At 49.0% G+C, this 19,758-nt stretch overlaps 1 protein-coding gene across 1 annotated transcript in view; it reads right to left on the bottom strand.

Annotated features, from left to right (window-relative positions):
- LOC148521500 (uncharacterized) overlaps positions 1–19,557 on the bottom strand; it is an 86,412-nt gene extending 66,855 nt beyond the window's left edge. The window contains exons 1-2 of the mRNA XM_088475047.1: positions 19,481–19,557; positions 12,329–12,427 (exon numbers count right to left, since the gene is read on the bottom strand). Coding sequence (XP_088331173.1) covers positions 12,329–12,427; positions 19,481–19,542 — 161 coding nt within the window. The 5' untranslated portion in view covers positions 19,543–19,557. The remainder of the gene's footprint in view (positions 1–12,328; positions 12,428–19,480) is intronic.
- Between the last annotated feature and the right edge of the window lie 201 nt (positions 19,558–19,758).

The following is a 19,758-nucleotide window of genomic DNA, read 5'->3' as shown; positions in this document are numbered from 1 at the left end:
TCTCTGCCAAACCAGAGCTTCTCTCTGCTGCTCCAACAGGTCTCCACCATGTCTCAGTCGTAGCGGCTCCCATGTGCAGGTAGGACTCGGAGAGGGGGAGGGATCCGCTGCTACGGCCACTGCCGCTGGAGCCAGACACTGGTGTGTGGTCTGAGTCTCCATGTGGCTGCAGTGCTCACAGATGCCTGACACCTGCGCTGCTACCAGGCTCCGCCCGCCACCGTTGTCGTGCCCAAGCACACTCTGTGTGCGCACTTCTCACTAGCGCCGGCCACCTTTAAGTAAAATGTCGTGCCGTCATGACGTCCCCCCGCAGGCCCCGCCCCAAAACCGGGAGTTGAAGTACACTTTGCGGGGGAGCGGGAGGCTTCATTAAAAACCGGGAGCCTCCCGCTAAAATCGGGAGGGTAGGCAACTATGTTACAGGGACAGAGCTTGCGATAAAGCTCTGTCCCTGCTAATCCCCTTCGGAGCCTTATCACGGTATTTTCGCAAAAACTACCACGCATGTGCCGAACGGTCGCCGCTGCTACCCCCCCTCAGGCGCTAAGCACCGCCCCCCGGTGCTAAGCCCCGCCCCCGCGATCGCGGACCCGCGATCCCCCCTCTCCCTTAATTACACTTACACTTACCTGCATGCTCCAGGCCTCCGGTGATGTTCTCCATTCCTCCGGTCAGGTGATCTCCCATACTGCACTGGGGCCCGATCACCTGATGACCGGGCAGCAGTGCACTGTGGGAGACCAGCTGACCGGAGGGGAGTCATCACCGGAGGCCCGATCACCGGTCCCTGGAGTCAGGTAAGTAATTTTTTTTTTTTACTATTTTTTTTTTCTTTTTTTTACAGTAATCAGCTTGCGGTCTGTTTAGACCACACAGCTGATTACAGGGACCGACTCCCGGCTCTGCTCTCCACGTTAGAGCAGGCCAGGAGTCTGGTAACCGGGGGAGACCCTGGACAGCGCCACCTCCAGGTGGCGTTAGTATCACAGGGCTTTCCCCGATATTTTTTTCACATTTATTTTTAGTAACTATGGTCAGATCACATTTCCCATTACAATTATGGGAAATGCGATCTGCTTTACTAAAAATAAGTGATACTTAGGGCTTGGAGTAGAATTTTATGAATTCTACTCCAATTGCCATGTAGTAAAAATAATGTTGATAAATAGAGCCCATAGAGAGATCTGGGAGAACTTGAGACCCACACGACAGTACAGCTAATCAAGGAGAGGAGCCTGCAGTCATAGACACAGGGAAAAGGGAGGAGAAGCATCATGGTAGACTAACCGCGACTACCATATGGCTGAAAAATCCAGATGACTGATTGTCGACAATACAGGTAATATGTTGCATTTGGTATGCAAACCACACCGCCTCCTTAATAGAGGAGAGGGTGGTTGGGGATGTTGATTTTCACTTTAGAGCAATACAGATCTTTACTGCATTTAGTATATAAAGCAAAAAGGGGGAAATGGCAGAAGACGTGGTAGGTGGGCATACATCTTTGGCCACAACATGTACTAAGTACCTTACTTGAAAAACCATGTTAATTGTTGGAGTTTATTATAAATATTTTGATCATCAGAATTCTTAGTGCTTAGAGTGTGCATCTGCCATTTGCCCCATTTTTCTGCTGTAGTACTACAGGTCTCAGGCATGGTAGCGCCTCATATTTTGTTTAAAATTAGGATGTGCCGCCCAGCCCCTTTTTCCTGCATTTAGTATATGCCAGATACATTTTTGGGTGTGTTTGGTTACCCCTGGGGCCGCCCGTGGCAATAGAGAGTATGTAGAGATGGAAGGCATAGTGATGCCAGTAATCTGAGAAAGCAGAGCATGCACGGTTATTGCACGCTAGGCCACATGGGCGTAAGTTTAGGGCAAGTCCAGAATATATGGTGAAACTAACCAATCTGTCTGCATACTTGCCAACACATTTCTGAAGAGGTGGGGAAAATTCTATGCAATCACTGAGGCACCAAATACCATCGTAGATAGACTTTCAATCTAGGGTTGTCCCATAATGAGTGGAGAGAGGGGGGAGACAATAAGGAATACGCACAAATAAGCCTATCCCAAACCAATATCGTAAAGGCCACCGTAGGATCGTCAACTAGTCGGGGTCTCTCTAGAGGCCTGAAGTTCCACAACAAGGAAGACACAGAGATAAAGTCAAGCAATTCATGCATCTATCTGGACCCAGACTTTGGAGGAAGGGGCCGAATGCCATAGCACAGCTTGGGTAAGGTGGGCGGCATAAAGTTGAAGATTGGGCACACTCAGACCTCCTTCCTTAGCTGATTTATATAGCACTCTCATTTTTTTACACTGGGACGTCTACCAGCCCATAAAATATGAGATATGGTAAGAACTTACCCTTGTTATCTCTATTTCTACGAAGTCCATAGGGTTCCACAGGATACCTTGGGGTATAGGTGTGACGTCAGTCGCAGGGCACCAAAGAGTTAAGCTTTCAGCCTCCCAGGATGCACTAGGTCCCCCTCCTATACCCCGCCCCCGGGCCAAGGCACCTCAGTTAGTTACCAAGCCATAGGCCGGAGGAGGAGAAGGAAGAGAGAGAACAAAGATCTGGACACATACAAGAATCACATTCTCACCAGAGGGAGACGGAGACCAGAGCAAAGCCCATCTGCAGCACAGGTGCGACAGGGCGGGAGTCCTGTGGAACCCTATGGACTTCGTAGAAATAGAGATAACAAGGGTAAGTTCTTACCATATCTCATATTTTCTACTTCAGGGTCCATAGGGTATCCACAGGATACCTTGGGGATGTCCCAAAGCAGTATCCTTTAAGGGTGGGGACGCTCCTGTGCAGAAAGGAGAATCCGCCGCCCGAAGGAAGCATCCTGAGAGGCGAAGGTGTCAAACCTGTAATACCTCACGAAGGTATGGACAGAAGACCACGTAGCAGCCTTGCAGATCTGAACTGCCGAGGCACCACGTCGAGCTGCCCACGAAGGACCCACAGACCTAGTGGAATGAGCCTTCAGAGAAGGAGGGACCGGTAGGCCTTCATGAAGATAAGCTTCAGAAATAGCCATACGGATCCAGGCTGCCAAAGTTTGCTTTGAAGCAGGCCAACCCTTTTTACGGAAGCCAAAGAGGACAAACAAAGCGTCCGACTTCCTAAACGAAGAAGTGCGGTCAACATAAGTCCTTAAGGCCCGCACAACATCCAAAGAGGCCTCACCCACGGAAAGACCCGGTGAGTTAAAGGCCGGAACAACTATTTCCTCGTTAATATGAAACTGGGAAACAACTTTGGGAAGAAACTCGGGCCGAGTGCGGAGCACTGCCCTGTTCCCATAAAAAACCAAGAAAGGGGGTCTACAAGAAAGAGCCCCTAACTCAGAAACACGTCTGGCCGAAGCAATGGCCAGAAGGAAAACAGTCTTAGCTGTTAGCCATTTAAGATCCACTGAGCCCAGTGGTTCAAACGGCGGTCCTTGGAGAGCCCTCAGGACCACAGCCAAATCCCAAGGCGCCACAGGTGGAACAAAGGGCGGCTGAATGCGGAGAACACCCTGCATAAAGGTGCGCACATCCGGGATTGTAGCAATCCTACGGTGAAACCAGACAGATAGGGCCGAAACCTGTACCTTCAAAGAAGCAAGGCGAAGCCCATGATCTAGTCCCGCTTGCAGGAAGGCGAGAATCCGAGACAGACGAAACTCCCGCGGTGCATAACCTCTCGGTCGACACCACTGGAAGAACGTATGCCACACGCGATGGTATATCCTCGCGGAAGACGGTTTCCGAGCTCGCAACATGGTACGCACCACAGAGCTGGAAAACCCCCGGGACCTCAGCATGGCCGTCTCAACAGCCACGCCGTCAAAGACAGCCGAGTCAGGTCCGGGTGAAGGCAAGGACCCTGAGACAGAAGGTCCGGTCGTAGCGGCAACCGCAGAGGAATGTCCACGGACAGACCCTGAAGGTCTGAGAACCAGTGCCGTCTGGGCCACGCAGGAGCTATCAACAGGAGCGTCCCTCCTTCCTGTTTGAATTTCCGGATTACCCGTGGAAGAAGGGAGACCGGAGGGAACAGGTATGCGAACCGGAACGTCCACCGGACGGACAGAGCATCCACCAGAGACGCCCCTTCGTCTCTTGTGCGAGACCCGTACACCGGCAACTTGTTGTTGTGCCGGGATGCCATGAGGTCGATTTCTGGAAGACCCCACCTGTCCACCAGTAGTTGAAAAACGTCCGGGTGCAGGGACCATTCCCCCGGATGAACGTCCTGGCGACTTAGAAAGTCCGCCTCCCAATTGAGCACTCCCGGGATGAAGACCGCTGATATGGCCGGAAGATTGCGCTCCGCCCAAACCAGGATCCGAGAGACCTCTACGAGAGCCGCCCGACTGCGAGTTCCTCCTTGCCTGTTTATGTAGGCCACGGTGGTAGCGTTGTCCGACTGGACCTGCACCGGGCGACCCTGGAGAAACCGCTGTGCCTGCTGGAGAGCATTGAAGACCGCACGGAGTTCCAAGATATTTATTGGAAGCTCCGCTTCTGTCGGCGTCCACCTGCCCTGGAACAAGTGTGGACCCGAAACTGCTCCCCAGCCCCGAAGACTGGCGTCCGTTGTCAACAGGACCCAATTTGGAACCCAGAACGGACGTCCCTTGTTGAGGTGGGTCGTCTGTAACCACCACGTAAGGGACAGGCGAACCTCCTGGGTGAGCACAATCGTCTGGGACTTCAGAGACTGAGTCAGCCCGTTCCACTTGGACAGGATCAGGTGCTGCAGAGGTCTGGAGTGAAACTGGGCGTATTCCACCATGTCGAACACCGACACCATGGAGCCCAGTAACCTCATCGCCGAGTGTAAGGACACCCGGCGGCTGTGCAGACAACTGCGCACCCTTGACTGTAAAGCAGAGATCTTGTCCTCCGTCACGAAGATCCTTTGCTGTCCCGAGTCCAATAAGGCTCCAAGATGCAGAATCCTCCGAGACGGGATTAGAGTGGACTTCTGCCAGTTGATTAGCCAGCCGTGCCGTTGCAGCAGTGCAATGGTCAGGTCCAAGTGGCGTAACAGGAGCTCTGGAGATCCTGCCACCAATAACAGGTCGTCCAAATACGGCAACATGCGGACTCCCTGCAGCCGCAGAGAAGCCGCCATGACCGCCATCACCTTGGTGAAAACACGTGGTGCTGTTGCCAGGCCAAAAGGTAACGCCCGAAACTGGAAGTGGTCGCTGCTGATTGCGAACCTGAGGAACTGTTGATGGCGCCAAAGAATAGGGACATGCAGGTAAGCGTCCTGTATGTCCAATGACACCAAGTAGTCCCCAGGTTCCAGCGCCAGAATGATGGACCGTAGGGTCTCCATCCGAAACTTCGGGACCCGCAAAGACTTGTTGAGTGCTTTGAGGTTGAGAATCGGACGATATGACCCATTGGGTTTCTGTACCAAAAATAGATTTGAATAGAAACCCTGGCCCCTCTGGGAGAATGGAACCGCCACTATAACTCCAGCCTGGAGCATAGTGTGCAATACCTTCCGCAGCTCCGTAGCCTTGTTCCGGTCTGATGGGAGACCCGTGGTGAAGAAGCGAGCCGGGGGTCTGTGCCGGAAGGAGAGGGCGTATCCGTGAGAAACCACCTCCAGAACCCAAGTGTCTGTCGTAGTGGTCGACCAACACTGGGCGAACTGTAGCAGGCGGCCTCCCACCCTGGGATCCCCCAAAGGGAGGCCCGGACCGTCAGGCCGCAGGCTTGTCATCTGGCTTGGGGGCCGGACGTCTGGTACTCCATGCCTGCTTCCGGGGCTTGACCGATTTCTTAGGGCCAGCCTGTCGAGGAAACGACTGTGGTTTGGGCCTGCCCTGGGCCCTAGATGACCGAAAGGACGATGGTCCCGAACCAGAAGGAGCAGCGGCCGACGGGAGACAGGCAGATTTGGCTGCCGCCAGCGTGGCCACAATCTTATCCAGATCCGGACCGAAGAGAACTTCTCCGGTAAACGGCAACGCTTCCAGACCTTTCTTGGAATCTGCGTCCGCCTTCCAGGATCGCAGCCACAAGGTGCGACGAGCAGCTACCGCTGCTGAAGAAATTCTAGACACCAGAGTACTAATGTCTAGAGCCGCCTCGTTGATGTAGGTGGCCGAATCACGGAGATTGCCAATCAACTCCGCCTGATCGGCCGGACAGTCGGATTCAAAAGAAGCCTCTAATGAATCCGCCCAGCGCTCCATCGCTCTGGCAACCCAGCAAATGGCCACAGCCGGCCGTGCTGCCCCCCCTGCAAGGGAATAAGCGGACTTCAGGCAGATTTCTACCTTGCGGTCCGTAGCATCCTTAAGGGAGGACATGGATGGCATCGGCAATGTGGCACTACGGACAAGACGGGTCACGTGAGAATCCACCTGTGGAGGGGATTCCCACTTCGCGAAATAATTATCCGCGAACGGATAAGCCACCGCCAGGCGTCTCTGCGGCTGGTATCTTTTGCCAGGTTGTTTCCACGCCTCCTCTAAATGGTCCACCAACTGACCCGAAAGAGGAAAGACTGTGGCATCGCCCTTCACATCTTTGAAAAAGGCATACTTAGATTTAGCCGCTGGGGGAACTTCGTCCTCAATCACCAAGGCTGTGCGGACCGCCCGAATAAGTCCAGGAATATATACTTTGGACTTAGCATCAGCGTCCTTAGTATGGAGAGGTTCCTGATCGTAAGGATCTAGAATCTCCCCATCATCAGACGTCCCTTCGTCATCCTCATAAGGAGCGGACAGAGACGCCACCGGCCTTTTATGAGACCGCATCACAGACTCCCCTTGCAACACATCCGACAAGTGCTGTACAGAACTCGTCAGGGAGTTAACCCACGCTGGCTCCTGAGAACCCGGGAGCGGGGAAATAGGGAGACTGTGGGGTACCACCAATTGTCGTGGGAACCCCTGCATGGGTGACGACACCACAGACTGCTGGGACAAACCCATCGGAGTAAACGCGGGCTGCGGAGCTAACTGGCCCACTAAAGCTGTTAACGCCTGAGCGAAACAAGCCCAGGGCGGCTCCTGTACCGGTGCTGTAACCGTAATAGGCCGCGCCATGGACAAACACTGCCGGCAAAGGCCCTCCGCGCTACCCTCCCCCTCCGCTAACGGTACTTTGCACGTGGTACACTGTAGCCGGAGGGGAAAATCACTTTCAGACATGATGGCACCACGTATGTGACCTCTCTCACCAATTAAGTATTAAATAGGCGAGAGACCACCCTGCAGCACCGCACCGCAAGGGCTTTAGCAGAAAGAACAGGGACAGTAATAAAGCTGACAGTTTAGATGAAGAAAAGATTACAGGCAGCAGCGCTAGCACAGTCACATACAATGCAGAGAAATAACAATTCCTGCACTAACAGCGCTGATCACTCAACTACACAGACACAGGGCCTGGTAGGACACAGCGCTGCATACACAGACCTGACCACAGCGGAGGAGAGGTATGCGGGGGGACCCAGACCACGATGCTTCCGTCCAGCGCTTCCAGCAGCGTTCACCATGCGTTCTGGAGAAGATGGCCGCCGAGGAGCAGAGAGGAGGCTGGCCTGGGGGAGGAGCGCTGCCACAGGACCAGTCGGCAGCATGCAGAGAGGGCTGTGTGCAGCGGGGGAGGCGCCGGCTGTGAGACAGGGAAGGCGCGCTCCCCTGGCATGCATTTAACCCCTGGGACGCCGCAGCGCTACCGCTCTGCTGCGGTCCGCTGTCCCAGGGGGTAGTGGAAGCGCAGGTTGGTCGCCTGGCTCCACGCTGCAGCCAGTCCCCAGGGAGCCCCCTGCCTGGGGACTTAGGACCATGTGATCAGCGGGGACCCACCGCGGGACCCCGCTGCTTACCTCTGTCCCCCTTGAATCCGGCCATGGTCCGGAGCATCTGGGGTCACCGCTAGCTGTGACCCCAGACGCCCACCAGCATCCCCGGATCAGTACCGGCGTTCTGGTACCGGCGGGGTGTAGGGAAGACAGCATGGACGTCAGGACTGACTGTCCATGCTGTACATCCAGTTGTGCAGCCACAGCTGCATGAAGAATAAGCTTCAGGGGCTCTTCTAGCCCCCACTCCAACAGGTGCACCCGACTCCGGCCGGGCACCAAACTAAACTGAGGTGCCTTGGCCCGGGGGCGGGGTATAGGAGGGGGACCTAGTGCATCCTGGGAGGCTGAAAGCTTAACTCTTTGGTGCCCTGCGACTGACGTCACACCTATACCCCAAGGTATCCTGTGGATACCCTATGGACCCTGAAGTAGAAAAATTGTTAATGCTTATGCTGCAGAGAACGGAGAGCCTTAGGAGGAATCCTTACTGAAAGGGCTTGAAAAACATATAGGAGTCTGGGAAGGACATTCATTTTCAATTCATTAGCCCTACTGGACACATGAGATCAATTGCGTCATCTATTTGGAAGGATCATATATGATGTTGTAGAATAAGTCGGGATAGTTAGCAAAAAAGAGGTCAGAGTATTTTCTAGTCAAGTAGACTCCCAAATATTTTGTACAGTATCAAATTAAAGATAATTTATGATAATATCCTGAATTCCTTTAAGATTATTTGGGTGCAATGTACATATCAACATGTACTGTACATATTTTCTTGCAACAAATGATCCATGTGGAAATTTGTTTTACTTCTAATGTATTATTTTAAATAGTCTTCAAAGAAACAGGAACCACATCCTGGCAAAAAGTAAACTTTTACTATCCGCGCAGACTCCCTAGTACCACTCGGAAAGGATTGCCATGACAGAACATCCAATTATGCTGAAGATTATATGTTCATATTGTTGACATTTAGAATGTCGACACCACAATGTCAACATGGTCTAAATTCCCATAACCAGAATGTCAACATTGACAGAATATCGACATTCAATATGTTACCATTCACCATGTCAACAATGACAGAATGTTGACATGACAAAATGTAGACATTGTAAATGTTAATAATAATATAATGTCAACAGTCACTTTTTCCCCAATGTTAGGATTAGGCTGCGATTAGGGTTAGACTGCGATTAGGGTTAGGATGCGATTAGGGCTAGCTGCGATTAGGGTTAGACTGCGATTAGGGTTAGGCTGCGGTTAGGGTTAGGATGCGATTAGGGTTAGCTGCGATTAGGGTTAGACTGCGATTAGGGTTAGGCTGCGGTTAGGGTTAGGCTGTGGTTAAATTTAAGGTTAGAGATACTCACCTCACCAATGCAAATCTGCATGGTCGACATGCTGACTGGATGTTGACATTGTGAATGTCTAAATGTGTACATCCAGAAAATTTCGACGTTCTAGTGTCAACAGTCTGAATGGTCGACGTTCTGAACCACACCCTGCAGAACAGGTAACTTTCTCTTCCAATACTGGTGCAGTTATATGATGAAGCAGCCAGTCATGCCGCTTTAACAGCATAATGGGAGGTAAAAAACACTGGTGGTCACAGTAAATGGACAATTCCTATCTAGATACAGTTAATAACATTTGGGTTATTTTCTATTACATTATCGTATGAAGAGATGTTTCTATGGGCACTTTTGTATTTATTTTCCAGGGATGACATAATGTGAGAAATGTGTCTTTTAAACCGAGCAGCGTAAAAATAATCGCTGTCTGTACTGGAAGCTCCTGGGATGTCACAGCCGGTTATGGTCGCTGTCTGCCAACCTCTCAGTGACTTCAAGGGTAATGCTCATTCATTATCACTTCCAGATAAAAAGCAAGTGATAAGTAATTTGGCCAGAGCCAAGCACCAAATATGTTTTTCTAAGAGATAGTGTATGTTGCTGTATTTGATATATAACAATATAATGAGGTTTTATATAGCAACATATACCAGGTGCTTGTGAAGTGAAATTGTCTGTATCCTTACTGATGTGATCTAAGAACACCCTGTATGTTTAAAAGAAAAAAGTTCTCACATTTACTATTCCCTCTTTATAGTTTAGAATAACTAGTTATTATATAAGTATGTGTTACTACTTACTAAGGGGTAGATTTACTAAAGTACGGGTTTTTAGAGGTGGTAATGTTTCCCATAGCAACCAATCAGATTCTAGCTATTATCTTCTAGAAGGTGCAAGATAAATGATAAGTAGAATCTTATTGGTTGCTATTGGCAACATCTCCACTTCTAAAAACCTGCACTTATATAATATACCCCTAAGACTTCTGTGTTTCATTTACAAATAGAAATCATCTTTTTTACTGGTTGAAAGAATGTTGTAAACTAATATCTTGTTGACTAAAACCTGACAAGATGAATGGTTTCCAACAGTGCAAAAACATGCCTTCAGCATAAATACTTTTTGGCTGGATTTACGAAGCAGCGGCTTTTGCAAATTGCAGCCCCCAGGCCGATCTGACATGGAAATCTAAAGTGACAATGATATTAAGTGCTAAACACGACATTCTTCGAACTTAGGGCCTGATTCAGACCCACTCGCAAGCGCTATGCGCTCGGGAGCGGGTCGATGTTTGGTCACTGCGCATGCGCACGCCAGAGCCGGCATCGACATGCGCATGCATGAGACCCGGCTAGCAACGGGCGCTCTGTCGCTCTGGGTCTCGCACCAAAAAAAGGGGGCGGCTGTCGATTTTGATCGACAGCTCGCACCGTTTTGGAGGCGAGGCTGGGGGGTGGCTTCACAAACGGAGGCGTTCCCAAGTGAACTGCCGTTTGTGGGCGGCCCCACTGCCACTAGTAATGTCAGTGGGATAGCTTCCGGCTCTATTAGAGCCAGAAGCTCCCTGGTGCTTGCGGCATCGAGACCCTACCACAAGGGTCTCGTCGCAAGCCCGATGGTCGCGATGGTCTTGACCATCGCGACCATCATCCTGGCCGCTCGCAATAGCTGTGGGTGGTCACCCACAGCTATGCGAGCGGCCAAGAGGCCGCACAAAGAAAAAAAAGAAAACCGCTGTGATTCAGGGCGAGCGCTCTTTCAGAGCGTCCGGCTCTGAATCAGGGCCTTAATATTATTGGCACTTCAAATTTCTGGGACAAATTCGCTAGCTTTGCAATATAGCCATTCATATGAAGCTATGGCCCTGATTCAGAGCTGGACACTCTGAAAGAGCGCTCGCTCTGAATCAGGGCATTTTTTTTAAGCGGCCCCCTGGCCGCTCTCATAGCTGTGGGTGACCACCCACAGCTATTGCGAGTGACCAGGATGATCGGGCTTGCGACGAGACCCTTGTGGTAGGGTCTCGTGGACGCAAGCCCCAGAGAGCTTCTGGCTCTAATATAGCCCTATGTTCCTGTTTTTTTTTTTAGTGAACCACATTGCTTAAATAGTGCAACTGCAGGAGGTTCAAGATTTGATGGAAGGAGCTCAGCAAATATGTCCTGAATTTTGGATAAGTGCATGCAGTAAACTAATATAGTGCTTTGCAAGAAGAGCTATCTAAATAAGACTAAAGGGGGGGGGAGACGTACATTTAGAGGGGTGTTTAGTGTTTAACAAGTGGCTGTAGACTAGAGGCTCTTTTCTTCCTCCTCAAAAGCGCCACATTTTTTTATGGGTGCCCTGGAGCTGTTGGAAACCTTGTGCATCACACAACCACATACGATGCCAAGTGTATTTCTATGCACAGAAATATCCATGTTGCTATTCAATCAGTATAGTGACACACTGCCCTAATGGACCCTCATTCTCATAAATCATAATTTATTTACACTTTCCACCATGCACAAATTGTAGGACTACACTGTGGCACGATCACACCCACCTGGGCGACATGGCCATGCCCATTATGACAAAGTCACACCCACCCACAGCCGCAACCCCCAACTCGATTCACCACGTCCAACAGTTTGGAGGTATGTACTGGTGAAATAGTACTTACAGTTGATTAAAGGGTGCCATCTTTGGACAAAGTGCTGGTTACTGGCCATATGGTGCTGATTATGATCATAAGGGGTTCAAATGGTGCTGCATTACACATATATTGTATTTTATCATTGCAGTTTTAGCAAAAAGGAGCAATAGCGTAAAATAAAAAAAGAGAGCTGTCTAAAGAGACGTGTTACAATAATGCAGTAGGAGCAGTGGGAATTTTTTCTTGAGAACCACTGGTTCATCAGAGATACCTGCTGACTAAGTAGAGCACAGACGAAACTTAACATAGCAAATAAGACAAAGTAAAACAAAATACATCTTTCAAGTATATTTGATTTAGACATTACATCCAAAAAAATTTTTTTAAAGTATATGTCACCGTAGTATGTTGTGAGTGTGCTATGCTATAAATGTGTAACACATATACCCTATGCCATCTGAAACAGATTTATTTCTTACGCACCTGTAACTTTGGTCCTCTAGCTGTTCCCGTCCACAAAGATACAAACTATAGGTATCCTCTGGGCTGGTTACAATGATTTCACTGGCTCCATCAATTGTCCTGGAATGGTGTATCAAAGAGTTTACTGGTTATTTTATTTGAAGTGTGGTACTCCCAAGTTTGTTCCCAAATAGGGGTCCCCCAATATTTTTTTTATGTATGTACACATAGATATACTGCAGCCCTATTCCACATAATAGGCAGGTATAGTGAACTTTGACTGACCTTGTTCTCCCTAAACCCCACTGAGCATGTGCAGACAGGGAGGTAGAAAGTGCCCCTTGGTCAGCGACCCATTTTTGGAGGGAAAATCCTGCCCCATTGATTGGTAGCCTAGGTGTCCAGGCAGAGATCCCTGTAGGCGGCCTGTTGCTGGATCCCCTCTGTCCACTCATAGATGCCAGACTGACAGGGAGGAGAGTGAGGGAGAGCTTATATAATACCTTCCTCAGGGCTGTCAGTGCTGAGTCTGGGAGGAATTTCTGAAAAAGGATTGTCTGTGAGGTGCTTCTGTGGAGTGTCCCTGGATATGTACAAATAGGGGAGCAGTAACCCCTCTCATTTACCCTGGATTACAAATACTGCACCTGGTATGCTGTCTGTAATGAGTTGCTGTGGAGTGCCCTTGGAGCTGTAAAAATAAGGATGTTATAACTTTTATGTTTGCCCTGGATTACAATTACCAGACTTCACATTAGCCCGGAAGGCTACCTATCCAATCTGCCAGGAGAGGTGCTCTGATGCTGGATGTGAGCCCTGGAGGAAGCTTGCCTGGGGATTTGCATAGAGCACCCTGCTTTGGAAAAAGCCCCTCTGAATAAAGGACTGCCTTCCTAAGTGCCTGTTATCAGGAGTCGCTGCATATGGTAGTCTGCGCATTCTGGGAGAGAAGAGGAGCTGCCTGGGAAGGAGGTCTCATCGCTCCATCGTCGCGGATGAAGCCCCAGCTGAGGAAAAGGTCCTGCCAGTGATGAAAACCCTGCTGGCACCCGCACGGGCAGAAGAAAAGACAGCCCCAGAGGAAGAGTGCCTCAGGACCCCTCCTGCTGCTGTGTGTGTTTGCTGGACAGAGCCCCTGTGGAAAGGGATTTTGCACCTGTTGCTCCTTGTAAAATACCTGCTGGAGGTCTGCAGCTGGGAGCTCTGGTGCGGTGCTGTGCATCCCAGAGTTTCCTTGGACATCGTGAGAGGCTGAATAGCCACTGCCAGGGGTGAGATCATACCAGAACCTCCCTATACTCTGTCCCTCCACAGCTCCTATCTTCCCTCCATTAAGGCCCTGCCCCTTTGTACACCTATGCTATCTGGGTCCCCTGGGTCTATTGCATTATCCTTTACCTTGCGGCTAACCATGATTAGGCTGGGAGACTAGGTTTTGTGTAAAAGCTGCGACCGAGAGTTAGTCTCCCACACAACTGGGTGTAGAAAGGGGTCATAGTGTTTTAAATTAGGTAAAGTGTGTGTGTAGTGATGAAATAGGGGGGAAATAAAATATAGGTCACCCCCTCTTTTTCCCAAGAGTTGCACTGGTGGTCATTTTATTTCCTGTGAACCTCTGGCTCATGTCCAGGAGGGGACCTGCCTTATGGGTGTTGGCTTATGTCCGATGCCACTGTGGGTGATGTATAAAGTATTTTATGTCTAGCTTTAAAGTAAATGTAATGCCATGTGATATGTATTTGGCTCTGTTTACTGTTTGACTCGTGTGTTAGCTAAAGGGTTGATAGTGGCCCTCCATGGCCCTTTATCTGTTATAATACTCTGTAAAGCTGTTCACTGCTCGCTGTGTTATTATTGTCAATGCTGATTAATATTTTGCTTGCATGAAATGTTTGAGTATTTACCCATATTGGTGTTGATGTAAATTGTTTCTTATACACTATTTGGCCCAGTAACCATTTCAAAGTCCATTCATGCTGATGTAATGTATATTACTTGTTTATTTAGCCCTGTGTAATCCCGGCCGGCAATTCTGGTGATAGTAATTTGTGGCATAGGCAATTAGGAAGACTGTTGTCCCTATTTTCTCAAGGCTAAAGGACTGTGTTACATTATTGCAAGTGGCTGGTGAACTACTGCTACCAGCATAGCTTTAGTTGTCCTTATTTTCTCAAGGCCCAAAGACTGTGTAAGTTACTGCAAGTTGCCGGTAAACTACTGCTATCTGCATAAACTGTTAGCCGTTTTCAGCTGATGAACTGTATTTATAGACTATTTGTTGTTACAGCTGGTGCACTACAAGAACCTATCCAACCTACATGTGCATAATCCTGCTTGGAGCTAATTATTTTGCATAGACTATTTGTTGTTACAGCTGGTGCACTACAAGAACCTATCCAACCTACATGTGCATAATCCTGCTTGGAGCTAATTATTTTGCATAGACTATTTGTTGGTACAGCTGGTGCACTACAAGAACCTATCCAACCGGCAGCTGCATAACCCTGCTTGCAGCTAATTATTTTGCATAGACTATTTGTTGGTACAGCTGGTGCACTACAAGAACCTATCCAACCGGCAGCTGCATAACCCTGCTTGCAGCTAATTATTTTGCATAGACTATTTGTTGTTACAGCTGGCGCACTACAAGAACCTATCCAACCTGCATGTGTTTTCCCACGTTTTTCTCAGCAAAAAGGGAGTGTTAACCCAGACTGTATTTCACAGCTGTAGACTGCCGGAGCACCATTGATTCAAGCTAGACCAGCAGGTTTCATAATTATGTCTCTCATTTGTTTTTTGGTAAAGTAAAGTTCTGCAGGAATTGTGATTCTTGTTGGTTTCACATTGCTTGCCAGCTGGGGTCACCGGTAGATGACGGAGAGGTAATAAATAAATACCTTGTCATTGAATAGTGTAATTAATTTCATTCCATCTGTAAATGGTAAATATCTCCTGTCATTTGTTGTTAATTATTAAGACATAATAAAATTGCGTTGCACCTTCCCTCCTGACTGGTCATTGTGTCTGCAAAAGGGGAATTCAGGCTTGCCTCTCTGTCACGGTGTGTCCTGTCTGAACACGGGGAAATCGGCCACCAAAGCAATCCGAACACACCTGAACCTGGTGCTAGTGGTGCAGCACTGTACAAACCAGTCAGTACATCACAGAAGGCAAACCCAAAAATGGACATTCAGTCTATGTACTAAGCCTTGGAGAGAGATATAATGGTTGAAGATAAAGGGGCCCATTTATCAGCGAGTTTTATCATACGCAACGAGTTTTAAAACTCGTTGTGTTTGATAATGATGCTCCAGCCAATCAGCTCCTAACTTATCTTTTTGAAAAAATGACAGTCGGGAGCTGATTGGCTGCAACACCATTTATCATACGCAAGGAGTTTTAAAACTCGTTGCGTATGATAAAACTCGTTGATAATTGGGCCCCAAAGTACCAACCAATCAGCTCCTGTCATTTTTCAGTCTGTAAAGTGAGTTAGGAACTGATTAGTTGGTACTTTATCTCCATCCACTTTATCTCTCTCCAAGCCTTAGTACATAGACCCCATAGAATCCAATTGTCCTTGTGATGATTATGTTCAACTGGAAGTTATACTACACAGTAATGCAGCCTAGTGATTCATCAGGAACCGGTGGGGCATTACTAGAGCACAAAGTATCCAAAGGGCCTGATTGTGAGTCGCAAGTAAAATCGCCCCACAATTCCGGCACTTTTAGTGATCGGAAATCCATACGAAACAACCACCTGGGTCAGCCGCATCTATGTGACAGCTCCGCCCCCAGCGCTCTGCTTGTGAGAGCAGCCGTCATCACTATCATCTGCATTTGCCCAGTTCCGTGGTTGCTCCATTCTCCATGGTGCAGGAGACCTGACTGAAATCAGACAGAAGTGTACCAGTGATGTCACTAGTTCCTACCAAACTGGTGAGCAGCTGCACTCTTGCCACATGAATACTGGATCAACCCACAAAATGGCTGCCTCCGCCACATGGCTATGGCAAAATGTGGAAGATCTGAGTGATCATGCGTTACCTGATGAATGTAATCATGAAAGTAACTGTGTACAGCCTAAAGGGGTATATTTACTGAAGTGCAGGTTTTTAGAATTCTAGTTGTTGCCCATAGCAACCAATCAGATTCTACTTATCATTTATGTAGCACCTTCTAGAAGATAATAGCTAGAATCTGATTGGCTGCTATGCGCAACTTGCCCGCTTCTGCACTCTTAGGAAGGCTTGATACATTTCCCCGTAAAAGTTTTAAATTGCTACCACAGAATGAGTTGTGTATGGTCTCGTACTGGTTTACTGTTCAAAGAGCCAAGACAAACGTGTACTACTAAATTTCCAGTAATTGAAGCATTGAGTCAACTAGTATATATATTCTGACTACATTTATTTACTAATTCTCATGATATTGTATATTTAAATAATGAAAGTTTACAGACATCGAGCTACCAAAATGTTCCTGTCACAGTGTTGTATATTTAGTATGAACTGTTTGGCCGCTGTTGGTTTTAAAATAACATTTTTCATGGTTTCATGTTTACTCGCAATATAATCCTTTATGCTGGCCATACACGCTGCAATTATCGGGACGATCCGCCCGATATCGGCGGATCGCCGCGATAATTGTAGCGTGGGGGGGGCGACCGAGGGTTAAATATTGCTCGGTCGGGCATGCTGGATTGTCCAGCATGCCCGTCCGATGCAATATTTTCCAGTAAACTGTCGGCCGCATCGGGCAGTATATGCCCAGCGCAGCCGACAGGCAGACTTTCCCTGTGTTCCTTCCTACGGAAGGAACAGGGAAATGTCTCCTCCGCCGGGGGCGGAGCGCGGATGTCGGGCTATACACTGTGAGATTTCTCTCACAGTGTATGCCGCGGACATCTGCGGCTGGCAGCAGGCCAGATAAAATGTCTGTCGGTCTTACAGACATTTTATCTGGCAGTGTATGCCCAGCATTAGTAGTGAAAACATAGTAGTTGTATCCAGTGGTAGCTCCAGGGGTGAGGCTGCAGCACAGTCCAAAATCCAAATAGGGGAGCCACACCAACTGCCAGTGAGTCCCGGCCAGCGATGTTGGGCAGCGTTTGAAATGGCAGCTGGTGTGGTTCCCCTATTTGAAATTTGGACTGTGCTGCAGCCCCGCCTCTGGAGCCGCCACTGGCTGTGTCATGTATCCGAAACAGGTAGATACTATCCACTGGCAGTGATGCCCACCATCCGCGGCCAGTTTAGGCTGCTGAATATATGCATGCCAGACCCACCATTTCTTGCCTGTTTCCGAGATGGTTGCATTGCTGATGTTTGCGCAGTTCAGCGATTATCGTGATCTGCGCAAGCAGCTGAGTCGCACTGCGCATGCGTCAAGCTTCATTACCGTTGTCGCTTGCAGTGAGGTTTTATTTGCAGAGTGATTGCCAGGCAGGGACCGTTTGTGGGCAGCAACACGGGGTGGGGACTCAAACGCAGGAGTGGTGCAACCGTTTTCGTGGCGTGCGACTGCGATCCTATATGCAGCGAAAATGGCTCCGGAGTCTTGCTGAGTAAACATAGGGTAACTCAGAACTCTGATAATCAACTGATCCGTGACCGATGCTGCGTCTTTGTACGCAGTTGCTTGGATTTGCTAAGCTGCCAGGGTGGATGCCTCAATACAAATTCTGGCAGCAGTGGGGGCATTAGCGTCCATCTCTGAATCAGCCCCAATGTGCGGCGCAACGGACACTTGGTGGTGCGATGTAAATAAAGGATAACAAGTAATAACAATGGAGTGTTGCTTGTTTTGTATGCTAAGTAATATTGCATGCATCTCTGAAGATTATATACAGTATATGCTTTTCCTGGCATTTATGCTGATGTGTAGCATTGTCACTAAGAAGCCTATATTCTGATCCCTGGAAGATGGGGCTGCAGCACAGTCCAAAATCCAAATAGGGGAGCCACACCAACTGCCCTTCCAAACATCGCTGGCCAGGACTCACTGGCAGTTGGTGTGGCTCCCCTATTTGGATTTTGGACTGTGCTGCAGCCCCACCTCTGGAGCCGCCACTGCGGGCTGAGGTAAATCTCTCCAGCGCCAGCCTCTGTAATCTGCATTAGTTCTCACCGCACAACAGCTAGTCTATAGTGCAGAGGGTGAGATTGCCGGGAGACCAGATAACACCCAGGTATTAGCGCTCTGAGGGTATTCGGACGTAAAACAGCCGCAAGTGCGGGAGCCAGATCTACCCCCTTATGCTAATGTGAACATCCGTGTGACTTCATGCGAAAGGCCGGGCCACCCACTATATTTCTCTATGCAGCCATAACCATCATCATTAGTATCCGTAAATTACCCCAACCCCATGCCAGATACCCGTCCACGCGTCTCAAGTAGGCATGGAAGCCGTCCTACACTCCCATGAGACTCCCACGGGACAGATCTGTTCTGTGTGTCTGTATGTTACTTGCTTAGTTGCTGCACAGAAACACCCATTTCACCAAAAGGGAGATCTGGGAATTATCAGATTGAACTGTCCGTACTGCCAATCTCCATTTATGTGGCTATGCAGGGCTGCGGTGTATGCATGGTCTGCGATTGCTGGCTATGGTGCATGTGCAGTTTGCAGATGCCCGCTGGATACAGTGGCTTCACAAGGGGTGTGCGGGCCGCAGCTGGGTGTCACCCGCCGAGGGGTGACACCAAAGTGCAGACTCCTCCACAGTGACAAGATCCGGGTGCTGCACTGTAGCATTACATACAGCACACGGCTCCTGACACAGTGAGGGAGGCAGCACTGCACACAGAGTGAACCTTGGGGGCGGTCCGCACCTCCGGCATCCCCCGGTGTGACAGAAACAGGGGGCACGGGTCGCGAGGCCATACCCCCTTTCACGAGGCCACCCCCCCTTTTCTCCCGGCAAGCTCAGCAATCCCTGCCCGCACTGTGTGTCTGATGAGGTAGCGATGACACTGGCGGGATACGCCCACTTTTGGACTTGCGGCTCCCTCAGAATCAGGCCCTAAGTGCACCATTTGCATTTACAAGCATTTCTAGCATCTTACACATAATAATACTTCATTTTAAAAAACTGACGTCCCCTTGGTGGTAGGTCACCTTTACATTGTACGGATAGTTCATAGCTTCATATAATTTAATACTCACGATCCAAGCCCAGAAATGTACACTGCTGCCAGATCTTGATTGCAGGGGTTAAATAAATCCATGACTTTTCCATCTGGATTAAACTTAATAAACAAAATATTGAGGGTTATGTGCATTGTAAACACACGACAATGTGATTTTGGGTGCTATAAAAGGGAATTCATGCTAAACAGCTGGACATACGCATCTTGTTTCATGCTGTTCTTTTTAATTCTTGTAACACTACTCTGAATTAAGTAAAGTTGGCTAATTGTTTTAATGGATATACAACTATGCCT

This window comes from Taudactylus pleione, unplaced genomic scaffold (assembly GCF_031769625.1).
Source record: "Taudactylus pleione unplaced genomic scaffold, aTauple2 ptg000161l, whole genome shotgun sequence".
NCBI classification, from domain to species: Eukaryota; Metazoa; Chordata; class Amphibia; order Anura; family Myobatrachidae; genus Taudactylus; species Taudactylus pleione.
The sequence above is the reverse complement of the archived record's forward strand: the minus strand, read 5'-3'. Positions and strand labels throughout refer to the sequence as shown.